Genomic DNA, 18746 nt, shown 5'->3' with positions numbered 1-18746 from the left:
TTCGCTGCTTCCTCTGTCCGCTACTGCTCCAGTTCCGAGACGCGCTCCTCTGCCCCGGCTTCATCCCTACGACTCCCTCTGTACTCCCTATGTCCGGCTTGACTCCCTATAGATTTAGTTCTTCCGACCCGCAGAGTTATAGAGTCGTACGGCGGTCGGTCGAACGAGCGAATGCGAGCGCGCGCTGTTCAGAGGCGACGGCGCGCGCGTGCGATTCGAAGGGCCGCCCGAAGCCCGCGCGGGCCGTCGGCCGCGGTCCCGCGAAGTCTTCCTCCAAAAGGGTGGTGTTCGAAAACACCGGTGTGAAGATGAGTGGCCGCCACGACGGAGGTGGTGTCGAGGCGCCCGGGCTCGGCGGGAAGATTTACCCGCCGAAGCCGTAGAGCGTGCGGCCCTGGCGCTTGAGCGCGTAGACGACGTCCATGGCCGTGACCGTCTTGCGGCGGGCGTGCTCCGTGTACGTGACGGAGTCGCGGATGACGTTCTCGAGGAAGACCTTGAGGACGCCGCGGGTCTCCTCGTAGATGAGGCCGCTGATGCGCTTGACGCCGCCGCGGCGGGCCAGGCGGCGGATCGCGGGCTTCGTGATGCCCTGGATGTTGTCGCGCAACACCTTGCGGTGGCGCTTGGCGCCGCCCTTGCCGAGTCCCTTGCCTCCCTTGCCGCGTCCAGACATGATTGAGTGAGTGTGTTTTGCGTGTGTTTTGCAAAGCTGGGAGACAACGACAAGCGCTCGAGAGGAGTCGAAGGTGGTCGCGTGATCTCGACGCTCATTGGGCCGAGTTATTAAGTTGACCCTGATTTGGACTAGTTATTTTTAGGGGACCCGGGTCGACTGCGTTGCCCGACCAATGAAAAACAAGATCACGAGGTCAGACCCGGAGCCCGCTCCGCGACAGCAGCCCCTCCTCTCAGCTCCAAAACACACGCATCACAATGGCCCGCACGAAACAGACCGCACGCAAGTCCACGGGGGGCAAGGCCCCCCGCAAGCAGCTCGCCACCAAGGCGGCGCGCAAGTCCGCCCCGGCCACGGGCGGCGTCAAGAAGCCCCACCGCTACCGCCCGGGCACCGTCGCGCTCCGCGAGATCCGCCGCTACCAGAAGTCGACGGAGCTCCTCGTGCGCAAGCTCCCCTTCCAGCGCCTCGTCCGCGAGATCGCGCAGGACTTCAAGACGGACCTCCGCTTCCAGGGCTCCGCGGTCCTCGCGCTCCAGGAGGCCGCGGAGGCGTACCTCGTCGGCCTCTTCGAGGACACGAACCTCTGCGCCATCCACGCCAAGCGCGTCACGATCATGCCCAAGGACATCCAGCTCGCGCGCCGCATCCGCGGCGAGCGCTCCTAAGCGCCGTCCCTTGGTCGCTCCGCCGCTTCGCGTGGCGTCGACGACCAGCCCCAAATCACACCGGTTTTTTCGAAAACCACCCTTTCTTCGGAAGACTGCTGCTCTGATGCCGTCGCGCCGCGAAGGATTGACTCATGCATCCTTTCCATCTCGTGGCGCGCCGCACCTCTCCCGCCGCGCGATGTCGGGTGCCGCGCCTCGAACGCGCCGCGCGCGCGCGCTCTCGCAGCCCCTCCGCCACCCGTCCGCCCCGCTCCCCAAAGCCGCGCGCCCCGCCCATGCCCTATATTCGCCCAGCAGCCATGAGCATCCATCGCGTGCTTCCCCCTCACTTCAACCACCTCAAACGAAGCGTTGTTGCCGCACAAAAAACAAACGATGAGGCTGCCCGCCGTCGCGCTGCTGCTCATTACAACACAAGCCGCCGACGAGCTGCTGGACTCGCTGCTGGACCTCTCCTACCCGCAGCGCGAGGTGAAATACCGCCAGGTCGGGCTCATCCCCTTCCGGGACCTGCTCAGCGAGGCCGCGGCGCCGTCGACGCGCTTCAGCTGCGAGCGCCTGCAGACCTACGACGCGCCGAAGCCGTGAGTATCAAACCACGAAAAAACGACACCCACCGAAACCCCTTTAGGCCCGCGACGGCGGCCTGGGCGCCGCGGGCGCCCGCGGCCCGCGCGAACCGCAGCGCGACGGCCGCGGGCGACGTCGGCGTCGGCTACATGATGCGGTCGCTGTCGTCGGCGTACAAGTCGGACGTGCCGCTCGTCGCCGCGGCGCGCCGGTCCTGGATGGTCGACGCGGGGCCGGACTTGGAAGTATTGCTCCTCGTCGACTGCGACCGCGACCACGACGAGGCTCCGCAGCTCGCGCCGCCGCCGGAGCTCCGCGCGGGCGACGGCGCGCTGCCGCGGCTCCACCTCGCCTGCTACGCGCCCCTGGCGAACGTCGTCAACGACTCGACGGTGGAGGTGACGGCGATTTTGAACAACTTCGACAAGTTCGGCGCGCTGCTGGCGGCGATGCTCCGGCTCATGCCGCGGAAGCGCTGGTACCTCAAGCTGGACACGGACACGGTGCTCGTGCCGGAGAACCTGCTCCGGTTCCTGTCCTTTTTTAGTGTCAACGCCCGGCAGCCGACGAACCTCTACTTTGGCGACGCGGGCGAGCTGCCGCAGCGGAGCAACCGGCCCGTCCAAACGCGGCGTCCCGCGACAGACACCGCGAGTTTCTGACACCCCGTTTTTTTGTAGGAGGACTGGGCCATGTACCGCGTCCACGCCCGATCCAAGGACGAGCTCTTCAAGCGGCCGGGCTGGCGCGCGCTCGTCGACGAGTACTTTGACCGCAAAGAGAAGCCCAACAGCGAGAAGGCGACGATCGCCTACGTCCAGGGCGGCCTCGAGGGCTTCTCCGGCGACGCGCTCGAGGCCCTCGTCTCCAAGGACTGCGTCGGCCGCGTCGGCGCCATCCCCTGCGACCGGAGCCGCAAGAAGCACTGCATCAACAAGCCCGAGGACGCGACGGTGGGCCTCTGCGCGCACCTCCACCGCGTCGCGCTCGTCGACTGCCAGCCTTGCTTCCAGAACATCATCGCGAGCCCCGCCGTCGAGTGGACGCGCGGCGAGCTCGCCAAGGCGGGCACGCGGGACGCGCGGTTCTGCGCCACGCCCGTGTCCGTGCACCCGGTCAAGGACGCGGCCGACCAGGTCGCTGCCTACCGGCTTCTGTACGCGTACACGCGCAAGGTCGCCGGGTTACTCGGCGCCTAGGCGATTCCTCGGGGGCCGCGGCAGGGACACGAGGAGCGCCACCGGGTTACTCGGCGCCTAGGCGATTCCTCGGGGGCCGCGGCAGGGACACGAGGAGCGCCGACCGCTCGCCGCGGCCGCGGCCGCGCGCGGTCTTGACGAGGTTGCCGCCGAGCGCGCCCGCGATGATGACGGCGACGCCGAAGGCCTGGTGGGGCAGCACGGGCGTGCCCCGGAAGATGCGGTCCCAGAGGAGCACGAGGGGGATCTCAGCGTATAACAAAGACACGACGAAGACGTTGCGGCTCACGACGAGCGCCGCGACGCGGAGGAACGACGACAGCGGGAAGCTCACGACCTCGAGCAGCAGGAGCAGCGCGACGCGGCCGTCGCGCGCGAGCAGCTCGAAGGACGGCGCGACGTCGGCCCGGCACGCGTAGCACGCCGTCAGCGCGAGGACCAACGCGCAGAACGCCTGCGCCGCGCAGAGCACGAGCGGCCGCGCGTCCCTGAGCTTCGCGGACGTGACGACGCACGCGGCCGCGTTCGACAGCGCGAAGCCGAGCGCGCCGCCGTAGCCCAACAGCGCCTCGCCGCGCGTCCGCCGCGGCGCGGGCGCGGGCGCCGCGGGCGCCGCGAGGCGCAGGAGCAGGCCCGGCGCGACGACGGCGATCGTGCCCCCGAAGCCCGTCAGCAAGATCAGCACGTCGCCCCGGCCCGGCAGCGTCTTCGTCGCCAGCGCCGCGAGGGCGCACGCGAAGCACGGCATGGAGAACATGATCGTGTTCGCGCTCGCGAGGTCGACGTGCGTGACGCCGCAGACCGCCGCGTTTAAAGCTAATCCGCCGAGCGCGGACCGGACCCAGAGCCAGCCCCCGCGCTCGCTCGCCCGCAGCCGCCGGCCCGTGGGCCGCGACGTCGCGCCGCGCACGTAAAACAAGCCGCCGAGCACGGGCAGCGACGCCGCGTTGATCGCCGTCGAGATGACGGTCCAGTGGAGCTCGCCGCTCAAGAACGACGCGTCGAAGGCCTGGAGCGACGCCGCGCAGGCGCTGCCCAGGATGAGCAGCGCGGCGACGCCGTCGCGCGCCGGCTCGGGCTGCGGCGTCAGCGGGCTGCCCGGCTCGCGGTCGTAGGGCGTCTGCGCCGCCAAGTTCTCGGCGCCGGAGAAGGCGATCTTGAGCCGCTTGCGCGGCGTCGTCTGCGGCGTTTGTGATGGCGTATGGTTTGGCGTCGACGGCGTGGTGGTGGTGGTGCCGTTCGGCGTCGACGGCGCGACGGCGATGCGCACGTGGGACGACTCCAGTGGGCTATACTCGGCGTCCATGGACGGGCTGCGTTTCAATTAATACGGCACGTTTGCGTTGTTGACGCTTCGCTAAAGGAGTGGCAGCTCATGGCGTGCGCGCCGTCTGCGTGACAAGCCGCTCCGCCGATCGAACCATGGTCGACCGCCTCACCCTCGCCGCGGTCGCCGTGCTCGTGCCGCTGCGGCTCTACGGCGCCCTCGTCTCCGGCGTCGCGGACTGCGACGAGGTCTACAACTACTGGGAGGGCGTGCACCTGCTCGCGCGGAGCGACGGCGCCTTCCGCCGGCCGTTGCAGACCTGGGAGTACGCGCCGAACTACGCCCTGCGGTCCTGGGCCTACGTGGCGCCCTACGCGGCCGTCGCGCGGCTCGGCGACGTTGTGGCCGGCGCCGCGCCGCTCGCGACGTTCGCGTTTGTCCGCTGCGCGGGCCTCGCGGCGCCCCACGCCCTCGCGGAGGTCGCGCTCGTGCGCGGCGTCGCGGCGCGCTTCGGCGGCGGCGCGGCGGCGTGCGCGCTGGGCCTGATCGCGGCGTCCGCGGGCCTGTTCGCGGCGTCGAACGCGCTGCTCCCCTCCGCGGCCGCGGCGACGCTCGCGGCGCTGTCGCAGGCGCGGCAGCTCGCGGGCGACCGCCGCGGCGCGGTCTTCTTCGCCGTCGCGGCGACGCTCTGGCCCGGCTGGCCCTTCGTGGCCGTGCTCTTCGTGCCGCTCTTCGTTTCCGTCGTCGCGGCGGAGACCGCGGCGCGGGGCGCGGTCCGCGGCCTGGCCGAGGTCGCGGTCTCCGGCGTCGTCGCCGGCGTGGTCGTGGGCCTGCCCGTCGCGGCCTTTGATGCTGTAGCCTACGGGCGCCTCACGTCGCCGCTGTGGAACGTCTTCCGCTACAACGCGACGGAGGGCGGCGACGAGCTCTACGGCGTCGAGCCCTGGACCTTCTACGCCAAGAACCTGCTTCTGAACGCGAACGTGGGCTTCCTGCTCTTCCTCGGCCTCGTGCCCATCGTCGCGGCGCGCGCGCTCCTGGGCACGGGCGACCCGCGCGCGTCCTCGGCGGCGCTCCTGGCGCAGGCCGCGCCCGCGGCGCTCTGGCTCGGCCTCCTCCTGAGCCGGCCCCACAAGGAGGAGCGCTTCCTCTTCCCGGCCCTGCCGAGCCTCTACGTCGCCGCCGCCGTCGCCCTCGACGAGGCCGCGGCCATCGCGGCGAACATCGGCGCGCGCGTCGCGGCGCCCGCGGCGACGCGGAACGCCGTCCGCGGCGCCGCGGTCGCCGCGGCGCTGCTGTTCGGCCTGAGCCGCGTCGCCGCGACGACGGAGTACTACGCCCGGCCCCAGATGGCCGCCTGGGCCTTCGCGGGGCGCGCCGCGGCGCAGCTTCCCGGCAACGCGACGGTCTGCGTCGGCGGCGAGCGGCGCCCGGAGCCGCGAAACGATGATTCGACGTCGCTTCGACGTGAGTGTTCCGCGCGCGCGCGTTCCGGAGGAAGCATCCACGCGTCGAGGACGCTCCGAGAGATGATCGCTCGTCCAAAAATCAGCCGAAACGAGTGGAAGAGGCCGAGATCGGACCCCTTTGTGCTGCCCAGGTGGCACCGCTACGCGTCGACGTTCTCTTTGCCGCCGAACGCGCGGCTCGGCTTCGTCGAGACGCGCTTCGACGGCCAGCTGCCGCGCCTCTACGACGCGCAGGCGCCGGGCCTCGCCGCGTCCCTGGGCGTCGCGGCCGCGGACGTGTCCGCGCACTTCAACGCGGAAAACGCGGAGCGGCCGGGCTCCTACGTCGCGCCCGCGGCCTGCGACGTCGCCGTCGACTTGAGAATTGGCGACGACCCGGCGCCGTCGCTCGCCGCGGCGCTCGAAGCCGACGGGCGCGCCTGGGGCGTCGCGTTCTCCGCGCCGTTCCTCGACGCGGCGAACACGGGCGCGGCCGCGCGCGCGTTCCTCGTCCCGGGCTACTCGCGGCGCCGCGCGGCCTGGGGGGCCTACGCGGTCCTCGCGCCGGTCCCTTAAAACACCACGTCAAACTCCTCCGCCCAGTCCCGGAGCTGGGGCAGGGACACGACGGCGCCGCCGCAGACCTCGACGACGACGCAGCGCTTCCCGGCGAGGACCGGCGGCGGGTCGCCGTAGACGGCGGCGCAGGCCGCGCCGCAGGCCGGCTCGACGAGCACGCGCCGCTCGTTGGCCAGCGCGACGCACGCCGCGACGGCCGCGCCGTCGGAGACGACGTGCGGGTGCACCGCGCCGTAGGCCCGCGCGGCGGCGAGGACGGCGGCGCTCGGCGTCGCCGCGCCGAGGGACTTGGCGATGGACGTGATGGCGATGGTGGCGGGGGCGCCCGCCTCGACGGATCGCGCGAACGAGTCCGCGCCGGCGGTCTCGGCGGCGACGACGTCGACCTTGCGCGGCCGATTCGCCGCCTCGAGGCCCCGGAGCACGCCCATGAGCAGGCCGCCGCCGCCCACGCAGGTCACGAGCGCGTCCATGGGCGGCGCGCCGAGCGCCGCGAGCTGGCCGTCGATCTCGCCTACGACGGACGCGTGGCCGTCCCACGTCGCCTCGCCCTCGAAGGGGTGCACGAGGGGGCTGCCGGCGGCGTCCGCGATGCGCGCCGCCTCGACGTTGGCCTCGTCCCAGACGTCTCCCGCGACGACGACGGCCGCGCCGTACTCGTCCTCGAGCTTCGCCCGCACGGACGCCGGCGTCGTCGTCGGCAGGACGACGGTGCAGGCGAGGCCGAGCGCCGCCGCCGCGTGCGCCGTCGCCAGGCCCGCGTTGCCGCCGCTGCTCGACACGACGCCGGACGCGCCGGATGCCTTCGCCGCGGCGACCGTGGCGCCGATGCCGCGCAGCTTGAAGGAGCCCGACGGCTGGTGGCAGTCGAGCTTCAGGTAGACCTCGCTGCCGAGCTTGCCGCTGAGGAAGGCCGAGCGCACGAGCGGCGTGACGATGTGGGGGGTCGTCGACAGCGCGCGCGAGCCGCCGATCATGGCGAGCGCCGCCGCAGAGAGCGTGCGGGAGCCCATCATGATCATGGGCTGTGGCAGCAAGAACTTGTTTTTAGCGAGCGTTTTGAACAGCGTGTCCGCACGCGCTGCACAACATGGGCGGCGAAAGCGCTGCACCAACACCATTCGCGCGAGCGCTGTGTGCCGGCGGCGCGGCGGGGTTCGCCGTCGACGTGTCGCTCTTCCCCATCGACACGGTGAAGACGCGGCTCCAGGCGCCCCAGGGCTTCCTCAAAGCCGGCGGCTTCACGGGCATCTACCGAGGCCTGGGCGCGGCGGCGGCGGGGTCCGTGCCCGGCGCGGCGCTCTTCTTCTCCGTCTACGAGACGACGCGGCACGTTCTCGGCGCGGACTCCGTCCTCGCGCAGATCGCGGCCGCGTCGGCCGGCGAGCTCTGCGCGTGCTCCATCCGCGTGCCCGTGGAGGTCGTCAAGCAGTCGCAGCAGGCGGGCCAGATCGACGCGAGCCTCGGCAGGGGCGCGGCGCAGATCTACGCCGCCGGCGGCCTCGCCGCCTTCTACCGCGGCTTCGCGGCGACGGTGATGCGCGAGGTGCCGTTCTCGATCCTCCAGATGCCGCTCCTCGAGCGCATGAAGGTGCTCTGGGTCGGCGCGCGGCGCGGCGAGCCCCTGGCGCCGGTCCACGTCGCGCTCTGCGGCTCGCTCTCCGGCGGCGTCGCCGCGGCCGCGACGACGCCGCTCGACGTCGTCAAGACGCGGCTCATGCTCGGCGCGGACGCGGCGGGCGTCGCCTACGACCGGGGCACGCTCGAGTGCGCGCGGCGCATCGCGGCCCACGAGGGCCCGCGGGCCTTCTTCTCCGGCCTCTCCGCGCGCGTCTTCTGGCTCTCGCTGGGGGGGCTCGTCTACTTCGGCGCCTACGACGCGAGCTCCGCCGCGCTCCGCGACGCCGGGGTCTAGTTGTGTAAACATCGCTGTCCGTTCGCGAGCATCTTCGCATGTGACGTGCGCAGCGCGGCGACTGTGGCGCGATATTCTGCAACATCGCTTCAATTGGGCTTCAATTTTGGCCCAAACTCGATGAGCATGGAGTGCTAAAATCCACGAAACTATGCTGCTCGTCCTCCTCATGCGCCACGGCGAGTCGCAGGCGAACGCGACGCGCGAGGACCTGCCCGATCCGGAGCTCACGACCCGCGGCGCCGCGCAGGCCGACGCCTGGCGGCAGCGCGCGGCGCGCTGGGACCTGGAGACGGTGCTCGTGTCGCCGCTGCTGCGCTGCGTGCAGACCGCGGCGCGCGCCTTCGGCGCGTGCGAAAGCGCCGCCTGGCGGCTCTGCCCCGCGGCGCGCGAGCACTGGTGGCACATGGCGCAGTCGCGGGGCCGGCTCGGCGCGGGCCTCGCGCCGTTTTTAGACGCGCTGCCGCCGTGCGGGCTCGCCGCGCGCGACGTCTTCGAAACGGTCGGCGAGCCGTCGGAGCACTGGGACCCGGACGACGAGGCGACGCAGAGCAAGCGCGAGCTCGGCCGGCGGGCCGCGCGCGCGACGCTCGCGCTCGTGACGGACCTGGCGCGCCGCGCGGCCGCGGGCGAGAAGCGCGCCGTCGTTGTCTGCCACTGGGGCGTCCTCGCGGCCCTCGCGGACGCGGACGCGGACAACTGCGACGTCGTCGGCTTGCTCTTCGCGCCCCACGCGCCGCGCGTCGACCCCCCCCGGGAGCGGAAGAACGTCTACAAGGACGCGGCGCGCGCGCTCGGCTTCTCCTACGACGTCCTCGGGCCCTGGAAGGCCGACGGGCCGCGCATCCCGCTCCTCGAGCACCGGCCCTTCGTCGCCGAGTCCTAACGGACTCCTTTTTACGAGCGACGTCGCGCGGCGGCGACGGCGGCGACCGTCGCGGCCGCGCCGTAGGCGAGCGCGGCGTAGAGGGGCCAGGCCCGCGCGGGCTCCGGCGGCGCGGGCTCTGGCGGCGGCGGCGGCGCGTCCGGCGGCGCGTCCGGCGGGTCCGCGTCGCTGTTGTTGCGGACGCGGAGGCTCTCGAGCGTCGTCGGCGAGGCGATGGTGTCCCAGACCGTGCGGTTGTAGGCGACGCCGCAGGCCTGGACGGCCTGCGCGAGCGCCGGGTAGGGCACGACGACGCGGCCGAGCTCGCCGAGGCCGAGCTTGCCGTGCATGGCCACGGCGATCTCCGCGATGAGGTCCCCGGCGTGGGGCGCGACGACCGTCGCCCCCAGGATCTCGTCGCTCCCCCGGGCCGTGACGACGCGCACGAGGCCGCCCTCGTCGCCGTCCAAGATCGCGCGGTCGACGTGCGCCAGGTCCGTCTCGTAGACGTCGCAGCCGCCGGCGACGTCGCGCTCGTACAGGCCCACGTGGGCGAGCTCCGGCGCCGTGTGCGTCACCCAGGGCAGGAGCACGGCCCCAAAGTCCGCGTCGCCTCCGAACAGCGCGTTCTCGACGGCCGCGGCCGCCATCGCGACGGCCGCGTGCGCGTGCTGGTAGCCCGACGCGACGTCGCCCGCGGCGAAGATCCGCGGGTTCGACGTCCGCAACATACCGTCGACTCGAATGCCGTTCTGCGCGTCGTAGGCGACGCCCGCGGCGTCCAACCCCAACCCGGCCACGCGCGGCTTCCGGCCCGCCGCCACCAATAACGCGTCGCAGCGGAGCACGCGCTTCTCGCTCGCGTAGAAGTCGTTGGTCTCGCGGATGGCGACGCCCACGGGCAGCGCCTCGGCCTCGTCGACGGACACGGCGACGAAGGACACGTTCGTCAAAATCTCGACGCCGTCGGCCTCGAGCTCGCGGCGCACGACCGACGCCGCGGCGGCATCCTCCCGCGGCAGGAACTCGCCGCGCGCCGCGAGGCAGACGCGGCAGCCCAGCACGCTCAAAGCCTGGGCCGTCTCCGCCGCCTGGGGCCCGCCGCCGAGCACGACCGCGCGCCGCGGCAGCTCCTCGCAGTCGTACCAGCTCAGGTGCGTGCGGTAGGGCGCCTCGCGCAGGCCCGGCACGTCCGGGAGCGCCGGCGACGCGCCCGTGGCCACGATACAGTGGGCGAACGCGAGCCGGCGGCGGTCGCCGTCCGCGGCGACCTCGACGCAGTCCTCCGAGACGAACTCCGCCGTCCCGGAGAACACGGACAAATTCGGGTGGCGCTTCTCGAGGTGCTTCGGCGCGTCGGCGGCGGCGAGGCGCGCCCGCAGCCGCCGCATGCGCCGCGCGACGGCGCCAAAGTCCGCGGCCTTGTGCACGGGCGCGTTCACGCCGAGCTCGTGCGCGAGCGACGACCGCGCGGCCCGGACGCACCGCGCGGCGCGCGCCAGGGCCTTGGCGGGCACGCAGGCCGACGTCAGCGACGCGCCGCCGAAGAGGGACGCCTCGACCAGCGCCGTCCGCGCGCCGCGCCGCGCGGCCTGCGTCGCCGCCGCGAGGCCCGCGGCGCCCGCGCCCACGACCACGAGGTCGTAGGTCGCGCCGACGCCCGGCGCCGGGTTGGACCACTTGCGCGGGTGCACGAGGTCCAGCAGGGCCAGGTTGTGCTCGTCGAGGGGCGCGAGCCGCGCCGCGTCGCGGTGCTCCGCGCGCGCGTCGCAGCCCCGGCCCGCCGCGGACCGGGGCAGCCGCGCCTGGCAGGGCCGGCCCTCGGACGCCGGGGCGAGGCCGAAGCCGTGGCGCACGAGCTTCGCCCAGGCCTGGGCCCCGCCCCGGGCATCGCTCACCTTGCGCCGCGGGCCGATGGGCGGCGACGACGCGCCCTCGACGAGGTCGCGCGCCGCGTCGCCGACGACCTCGCCGCGCGCCGCGTCCTCGAAGGCGAGGCGCAGCGGCGCCGACACGGGGCCGTCGAGGTCCGCCGCCTCCTCGCGGCCGTACTCGCGCTCCACGCGCAGCGACCGCTCCACGGCCACGTCGATGAACCGCTCGCCGTCGTCGCCGGAGTCGTCGTCGAGCTGCAGCGTCTCGGCCCAGGCCTGCGGGCTCGACGGCACGGCGGATGGTTTCGTCGCGACGGGCGACGCCGGCGGCGCGTCGGCCATCGTTGGAGGGCTGCCCTTAATGGCCTAGCAACATGCGCGTTTGGCACGGCTCAACATCTGCGCCAACTAAAACCTTGCTGCTCAAGCTCTGCCACGACGCGCAGCATGCGCTCATCATCACCATTGCGTCTGTGCGTCGTGCTCGCCGCGGCCGCGGCCTTCCGCGCGCCGGTTGCGCCGCGCGTGTCGGCGCCCCGGACGCGCCTCGCGTTGACGCGCGAGGACTTTGAGATCGAGGTCGAGCTGGAGCAGGGCGCCGTCACGGTCCAGCTGTCGCCGACCATGGAGAAATCCGAGCTCGTCGTCGCGCAGTACCCGCTGCCGTTCTTCATCGACATCGAGCAGACCAAGGACGGCAACATGGTCACCAAGGACGGCTCGCAGCAGGAGAACGACGGCGTCGAGCGCGTCGGCGACCGGCTCCGCGCGTTCACGTACTACGAGGTCGGCCAGAGCCTCGACGAGCCCGGCGGCGGCGGCGTCATCTCCATGCTCGGCTCCTTCGGCGGCGCGTCCATCAAGTGGCGGCGCAAGCTCTTCGACGCCACCTTCACGCCCTGGGACAAGGCCCTCGAGGTCCTCATCACGAACGAGCCGCGGCGGACGGACAGCGTGACCATGGTCTTCGAGCGCCGCCTCGAGTAGTGCGCCAGTGGTGTAAGAGATTCGGACGTGTCCGTCGCGGCGGCATCTTCCCCGCTGCGCAGCGGTGGTTCAACTTTATGGTTGATGTTGATCCGCGTGCTCGTGGGCATCGACGACGGCCAGGTCCACGGCGTCGCCACCGGCGACGACGTGTACCCCCTCGGGAATGAGCGGCTATGGGAGGCTGCTGCAGTTGTCGCCTCTCGTGAAAAGGTCAACATAGAGTACTTGAACCAAAATTGCCGCACTGGCAATTCTGCGATCGAGTTGTTTCTGCCAATGGCCGCCATGCTCGCGGCCAAGCTCCGCAGCGCCGGCGCTCCAGCGCGCCGCCTCCTGTCGTCGTCCCAGAAGGCGGCCGTGCGCGCCGAGGTCGCCGCGCTGCGCGCCCAGAGCCTCGTCGGCGGCGGCGAGCGGCGCATCGAGGCCCAGCACAAGAAGGGCAAGCTCACGGCGCGGGAGCGCCTGAGCGTGTTGCTCGACGAGGGGTCCTTCGTCGAGCTCGACCCCTTCGTGTCCCACACCTGCGTCGACTTTGGCATGGAGCACGAGAAGCCGCCCGGCGACGGCGTCGTCACGGGCCACGGCCTCGTCGACGGGAGGCCCGTGTGCGTCTTCGCGCAGGACTTCACGGTCTTCGGCGGGTCGCTGTCGAGCGCGCACGCGTCGAAGATCGTCAAGGTCATGGAGCGGGCCCTGCGCGTGCGCTGCCCCGTCGTCGGGCTCAGCGACTCGGGCGGCGCGCGGATCCAGGAGGGCGTCGACTCGTTGGGAGGCTACGCGGACGTCTTCCAGGCCAACGTCGACGCGAGCGGCGTCGTGCCCCAGCTGTCGCTCATCATGGGGCCCTGCGCCGGCGGCGCCGTCTACTCGCCGGTCATGACGGACTTTCTGTACATGGTCCGGCGGTCCTCGTACATGTTCGTGACGGGGCCGGACGTCGTCAAGTCCGTCACGAACGAGGCCGTGACCCAGGAGGAGCTCGGCGGCGCCGAGGTCCACACGAAGTTGAGTGGTGTCGCCCAGGGGGCCTTCGACGACGACGTCGCGGCGCTGCGGGGCGCGCGGAAGCTCCTGGGGTATTTACCGTCGTCGTACGCGGACGCGGCGCCGGCCGTCGCGGCCTACGACGACCCGGCGCGCGAGGACCCGGCGCTGCGGCTGCTCGTGCCCGACGACCCGAACGTGCCCTACGACATGCGCGAGGTCGTGCGGCGCGTCGTCGACAAGCAGAGCCTGCTGGAGATCGCCGAGGACTACGCGCCGAACATATTGACGGCGTTCGCGCGCCTCGGGGGCCGGGCCGTCGGCGTCGTCGCCAACAACCCCAAGTCCAAGGCCGGCTGCCTCGACATCGACGCCTCGGTCAAGGCCGCGCGCTTCGTCCGCTTCTGCGACGCGTTCGGGATCCCTTTGGTGACGTTCGTCGACGTCCCGGGCTTCCTCCCGGGCGTCAAGCAGGAGCACGGCGGCATCATCCGCCACGGCGCCAAGCTGCTCTTCGCCTACAGCGAGGCGAACGTGCCCAAGCTCACGGTCATCACGCGCAAGGCCTACGGCGGCGCCTACGACGTCATGGCGTCGAAGCACCTCCGCGGCGACGCGAACTACGCGTGGCCGTCCGCGGAGATCGCCGTCATGGGCGCCAAGGGCGCCGTGGAGATCCTCTACCGCGACCTCGACGCCGACGGCCAGCAGGCCAAGGCCGACGAGTACGCGCGGCGCTTCGCGAACCCCATCGTCGCCGCGTCGCGCGGCTTCGTCGACGACGTCATCGACCCGGCGGAGACGCGCGCGAAGCTCTGCGCGGACCTCGACCAGCTCGCCCGCAAGGACCTCCCCAACCGCCCGCGCAAGCACACGTGCATCCCGCTTTGAACGAGGGTCTCGTGGGGGGTAACATCGCGGCACGTTGACTTTGTCTGCTCGAGCACCGATCGGTGCGCGCGCGCCGTGCCATGGCGAGCGGTGGCGTGTTGATGAAAGTCGGCGGCCTCGTGGCGCGCGCGCCGCGTCGCCCTCCTCTGCCGGACGCGCGCGACGAGCCGCGCACCGCAGGTCAAGACGCTGGCGAAACCGGTAGCAAAACAACTCAAGGCCGACGCGCAGCACATCGCGTGGCTGCGCACCATGTGCACGTCCCTCGGCTGGTCGTCGCACTAGCGCGTCGCCCGGCGCCCCGCGACGAAACGCGCGCGCGACCCGTTTCCCTCGCAGTTTCACGCGGCGGCTCTCGCACGCCACGTCGCTCGAGAGCTTCCGCAAGCCCTACAAGCACGTGGACCTCAAGGACAGCGACTGCCTGAACCGCGGCTCGGAGATCGTGTCCGAGGGCCTCGTCCTCGGCGTCGCCATCGCGGTGCGGCCTCCCGCGCCCGGTGCGACGCGCCCCGGGTCCGAGCCCCCCGCCGCAGGTCGCGGCCTACGAGTACGAGAAGAGCGCCCACAAGAAGGTCGTCGCGGAGCAAAAGCAGGAGGCGCGCGAGGCGCAGGCGGCGGCGGACCTCGAGGCGCGGCTCGTGCGCATCGAGGCCGGGCTCGCGGACGTGAGCGCCGCGCTGCGCGACCGCCCGAAGGCGACGTCGTGGTGGCGAGGGAGCTGATGGTAACGTCCGATCTTTTGTGGTTTCCTCTTGTTCGCACGCGTACCGAGGGCACTGTTCTTTGGGGATTAGCTGCCGCGCGTCCACTTCGATTGCAGGGAACTAGCCGGAGTTACTTAATGCTCGAGCTCCTGAGGAGCATCTCGAGCTCGTCGGCCGCCGGCGATATATGAGCAGCGTTCGGGCCTCTAAGCTTGCAGCGCACGCATCGCAAATAGCATCATGTCGCTGGCGCTGTCGCCCGACGCGCTGTCCATCGCCGTCGCCTCGGCGTCGCGCCTGAGCGTGCACGGGGCGTCGGCGGGGAGCCGGGAGCGGCAATACGTGCAGCAGGGCCAGCTCGCGCGGCGCTACGCCTGCTGCGCCTGGTCCAAGGACGCGGCGCTCGTCGCGTGCGGCTCCGGCGACGGCGCCGTCGTCGTCTGGGACGTGAAGCGCGGCCTCGTCAAGGCCACGCTCGCGCCGCCGGGCGCGCTCGCGAACGCGGGCGTCGTCGGCGTCGACTTTAGCGCGGACGGCGCGGAGCTCTACGCCTGCTACGCGCTGCCCGGCGGCGCGTTCGCGCGCCACGTCGCGCGGTGGGCCGTCGCCGGCGGCGAGCCCGCCGCCTGGGACGGCGACAAGCGCGGCGTGTCGGCCCTGGCGGCGCACCCGAGCGGCGGCGCCGTCGCCGTCGGGTCGACGCGCGTGCGCCTGCTGCAGACGACGGGCACGGGCGCCAAGCGGGCCCTGGCGGGGACGCACGCGACGGAGGTGCGGCGCCTCGCGTGGACGGCGAGCGGGAGGTACGTCGTGTCGCTCGCGCGCGACGCGCGGTCCGTGCTCGTGCACGACTGCACCAAGGCCAAGGACGGCGTCTGGAGCCTGCGGCTCGCCGCGCCGGGCCTCGAGGTCTGCGCGCGCGCCGCGCCGCGCGCCGAGGGCGAGGAGGCCGTGGAGGTCGCGGTCTGCCTCGGCGACGGCCGGTTGCAGGTCGCGTCGACCGCGTCCCCCGACGCCGCGCCGCTCCTGGACGGGCGGCGCGACGCGCTGGCCGTCGCCTTCGTCGGCGACGACCTCCGGGCCGCGCGCGGCGCGGCGAGCGCGCCGTCGGCCGCGGCCGTGGACGTCGCGCGCGACGCCGGCGTGTGCGCGGCCGTCGACGGCGGCGCGGCGCCGGCCAAGGCCGCGGCCGCGGGCGACGCGCCGGCGGCGAGGGAGCCCAGGCGGCCCGCGGTGCTCGGCTTCGCGGCGCTCGGCGCCGCTCCCCGGCTCCGGCCCGACGGCGAGGACGGCGCGGCGCGGAAGCGGGCCAAGGCCGCGGCGGCCGACGACGACGCGGCCTTGGGCGACCGCCTCGCGGCTTTAGAAGCCCTGGCGACGCGCGAGGAGGCGCAGACGGCGGCGGACCTCGCCGCGGACGCGGGCCACGCGGCCGCGGCCGACGACGGGTCCGGCGCGTCGCTCGCGGCCGTGCTCGACCAGGCCGTGCGCTGCGGCGACGACGCGCTCCTCGAGACCGTGCTCCGGCGCACGGAGCCCGCGACGGTCGCGGCGACCTGCGCGAAGCTGGCGCCGAGCCTGGCGCTGCCGACGCTCGACGCGCTCGCCGCGCGGCTCGAGCGGAGCCCGCTGCGGGCCGCGGATTTGGCGGGCTGGGTCAAGGCGCTGCTCCTGCAGCACGCGTCGCACCTCGCGACGCTGCCCAAGCTCGCGGACACGCTCGCGCGGCTCCAGTACGTCGTCGACGCGCGCGTCGCCGCGCTGCCCAAGTTCCTCTCGCTCCTCGGCAAGTTCGACCTCCTGCTCCACAAGAAGACCGGCGCCGCGGTCTCCGGGGCCGCGAGCGCCGAGGTGACGCCACTGAACGTCGTCGCCGCCGACGCCACGGACGACGAGGACGAGGAGGAGGAGGACGACGACATGGAGGAGGAGGAGGACGACGACGACGACGAGTCGGAGGAGGAGGAGGACGACGACGACGACGACGATTCGTCGGACGACGACGACGAGTGAGCCGACGCACACACCTAACACTTACCTCGCGCCGCGGATCGTCGACGGGGAGCGGAGGAGCGACTCGGGCGGCGCGCGCCGCGGCGGGCTGTTCGTCGGCGAGTAGCTCTCGGAGAGCTCCCGGGCGAGCTGGAGCTCGTCGGGGTCCTCGTCGCTGTCGAGGTCCTCGAGCCCGCCCGCGGCGCGCCGCAGCTGCGCGCGCGCGTAGACCGTCGCGCGCGCGGCGGCCGCCTGGAGCGCCGCGCGGTCGCCGTCGTCCATGGCCGCGGGCTGCCAGCCCGGCTGGAGGCAGGAGAAGGCCGCCTGGACGACGTCGTCGTGCGCGCAGCGGGGCGGCGGGCGGTAGGAGTGGCCCTCGGGCGACTCGCCCGTGAGCGTGGCGTAGAAGACGCACGCGGCCAGGTAGGACCCCAACTTCGACGGGTGGTGGCCGTCGGGCGCGTAGAGCCGGCTGAAGAGCGTGCGCGGGTCGCCCTCGGGCTCGAGGTGGGACCCGGCGCAGGCCTCGTGGACCTCGCGGAAGGCCTCGCCCACGGGCACGTAGCGCGCGGAATTGCCGAGCAGCGCGCAGAGCCGCTTGCAGCCCGCGGACGTCTTGGCCTGCATGGCCCGGTAGGACGGGTAGGCGCGCTTCGACGCGCCGTAGACGCTGCCGCTCCGGTGGCCCCAGGTCCCGAAGAGGAGGAGCGTCGTCGACGCGCGCGGCGCGAAGAACTCGCGCGCCGCGCCCCGGCTCGCGCCGAGCTTCGCGAGGTCGTAGCCGCCGGCGACCGTCGACGCCTCCTGGAGCACGACGGCGTCCCAGTCGCACTCGAGCAGCGCCGCGACCCGCGGGTCCGCCGCGTGGCCGCTCAGCCGCGCGCCGCCGCACAGCACGCAAGCCTCCGGGTCCGGCTCGGTTTCGAGCATGGCCGCCACCATGGCCGGCAGGTCGTTGAAGTACGTGTAGGAGTCGCCGACCCAGGCGACGCGCCGCAGCGGCGCGGCGGCGGCCATGGCTCTTGGGTATAGCCGCCGCTTGGGTATGGCCGCTGGGTATGGCCGCGGCGGCTGGGTATGGCCGCGGCGGGCGCCACCGGCGTGGCCGAGGATGGCTTGTTTTGGGCAGCCTTGGCTCCTCGGGCCAAAGCTGCACTGATCTTGAACAAGCGATTCTGCCACTAAGATCGACACGATGCTCGCCTCCGACGTCGAACACGGCGGCGTGGCCAAGGCGGTCCTGGGCCTGCGGCGCTTCTTCGAGAGCGGCGGCACCATGTCCTACGAGTTCAGGCTGGGCCAGCTCAAGGCCTTCCAGCGCATGCTCGTGAACGAGCGGGCGACGCTGCAGGCGGCCATGAAGGCCGACCTGCACAAGAACGCGACCGAGGGCCAGTACGTGGAGGTCAACCAGGTCGAGCACGAGTGCCAGCACGCCATCGACCATCTCAAGCAATGGATGACGCCCAAGGCCGTGTCGACGAACCTGCTCAACGTCCCCGGCCTCTCGTACGTCCACCCGGACCCGCTCGGCGTCTGCCTCGTCATCGGCGCCTGGAACTTCCCCATCTTGCTGAGCCTCCAGCCCATGATCGGCGCCCTGGCGGCGGGCAACTGCGTCTGCCTGAAGACGCCGAGCCAGCACTACAGCGCCGCGTGCTCGGACGCGATGGCGGCGATGCTCCAGCGGTACCTCGACCCGCGCGCCGTGGCCGTCGTCGCGGGCGACCGCATGGCGACGCAGGCCGTGCTCCAGGAGACCTGGGACCACATCTTCTTCACGGGCGGCAAGTACGTCGGCACCATGGTCGCCGAGGCCGCCGCGAAGCACCTGACGCCCTGCGTGCTCGAGCTCGGCGGCAAGTCGCCCTGCGTCGTCGACAGGTCGGCGTCGCTGGACGTCGCCGCGCGGCGCATCTGCTGGGGCATGTTCCAGAACGCGGGCCAGACCTGCGTGCGGCCCGACTACCTGCTGGTCCACGAGGACGTCGCGGACGCGTTCGCCGGGTTGCTCCTCAAATGGGCGACGGCGTCCTACTCGAAGGACCCCAAGGCGACGGAGTGGTTCGGCCGCCTCATCAACGAGCGCGCGGCCCAGCGCGTCGCGGGCCTCCT

The 18746-nt window shown here is 72.5% G+C and overlaps 5 protein-coding genes across 5 annotated transcripts in view; 3 read left to right on the top strand and 2 right to left on the bottom strand.

The window, feature by feature from the left end:
* Nucleotides 1–247: 247 nt before the first annotated feature.
* AURANDRAFT_60044 (hypothetical protein) lies at nucleotides 248–679 on the bottom strand (the record flags this gene model as incomplete). The annotated part of the gene is made up of 2 exons (XM_009037883.1): nucleotides 248–305; nucleotides 332–679. The coding sequence occupies one exon, from the start codon at nucleotides 674–676 to the stop codon at nucleotides 365–367; it is 312 nt and encodes a 103-aa protein (XP_009036131.1).
* Nucleotides 680–936: 257 nt separating this feature from the next.
* AURANDRAFT_24955 (histone 3) lies at nucleotides 937–1347 on the top strand (the record flags this gene model as incomplete). Its single annotated transcript, XM_009038050.1, has 1 exon — nucleotides 937–1347. One exon carries the CDS (start codon nucleotides 937–939, stop codon nucleotides 1345–1347), a length of 411 nt encoding a protein of 136 aa, XP_009036298.1.
* A 6156-nt stretch (nucleotides 1348–7503) lies between these two features.
* AURANDRAFT_25372 (hypothetical protein) lies at nucleotides 7504–8328 on the top strand (the record flags this gene model as incomplete). Its single annotated transcript, XM_009038051.1, has 1 exon — nucleotides 7504–8328. The coding sequence occupies one exon, from the start codon at nucleotides 7504–7506 to the stop codon at nucleotides 8326–8328; it is 825 nt and encodes a 274-aa protein (XP_009036299.1).
* An 897-nt stretch (nucleotides 8329–9225) lies between these two features.
* On the bottom strand, nucleotides 9226–10584 carry AURANDRAFT_25049 (hypothetical protein; the record flags this gene model as incomplete). Its single annotated transcript, XM_009037882.1, has 1 exon — nucleotides 9226–10584. The coding sequence occupies one exon, from the start codon at nucleotides 10582–10584 to the stop codon at nucleotides 9226–9228; it is 1359 nt and encodes a 452-aa protein (XP_009036130.1).
* A 1107-nt stretch (nucleotides 10585–11691) lies between these two features.
* The window catches only part of AURANDRAFT_71484 (hypothetical protein), a gene marked incomplete at both ends in the record, with an annotated part of 7538 nt that continues 483 nt past the window's right edge, over nucleotides 11692–18746 (top strand). The window contains 6 exons of the mRNA XM_009038052.1: nucleotides 11692–12053; nucleotides 12366–13916; nucleotides 14272–14413; nucleotides 14469–14641; nucleotides 14876–16648; nucleotides 17802–18732. Of these exons, the coding sequence (XP_009036300.1) occupies nucleotides 11692–12053; nucleotides 12366–13916; nucleotides 14272–14413; nucleotides 14469–14641; nucleotides 14876–16648; nucleotides 17802–18732 (4932 nt within the window). The remainder of the gene's footprint in view (nucleotides 12054–12365; nucleotides 13917–14271; nucleotides 14414–14468; nucleotides 14642–14875; nucleotides 16649–17801; nucleotides 18733–18746) is intronic.

Source organism: Aureococcus anophagefferens, assembly GCF_000186865.1.
Source record: "Aureococcus anophagefferens unplaced genomic scaffold AURANscaffold_7, whole genome shotgun sequence".
Taxonomy (NCBI): domain Eukaryota; class Pelagophyceae; order Pelagomonadales; family Pelagomonadaceae; genus Aureococcus; species Aureococcus anophagefferens.
This window is presented reverse-complemented; position numbering and strand designations above follow the sequence as displayed.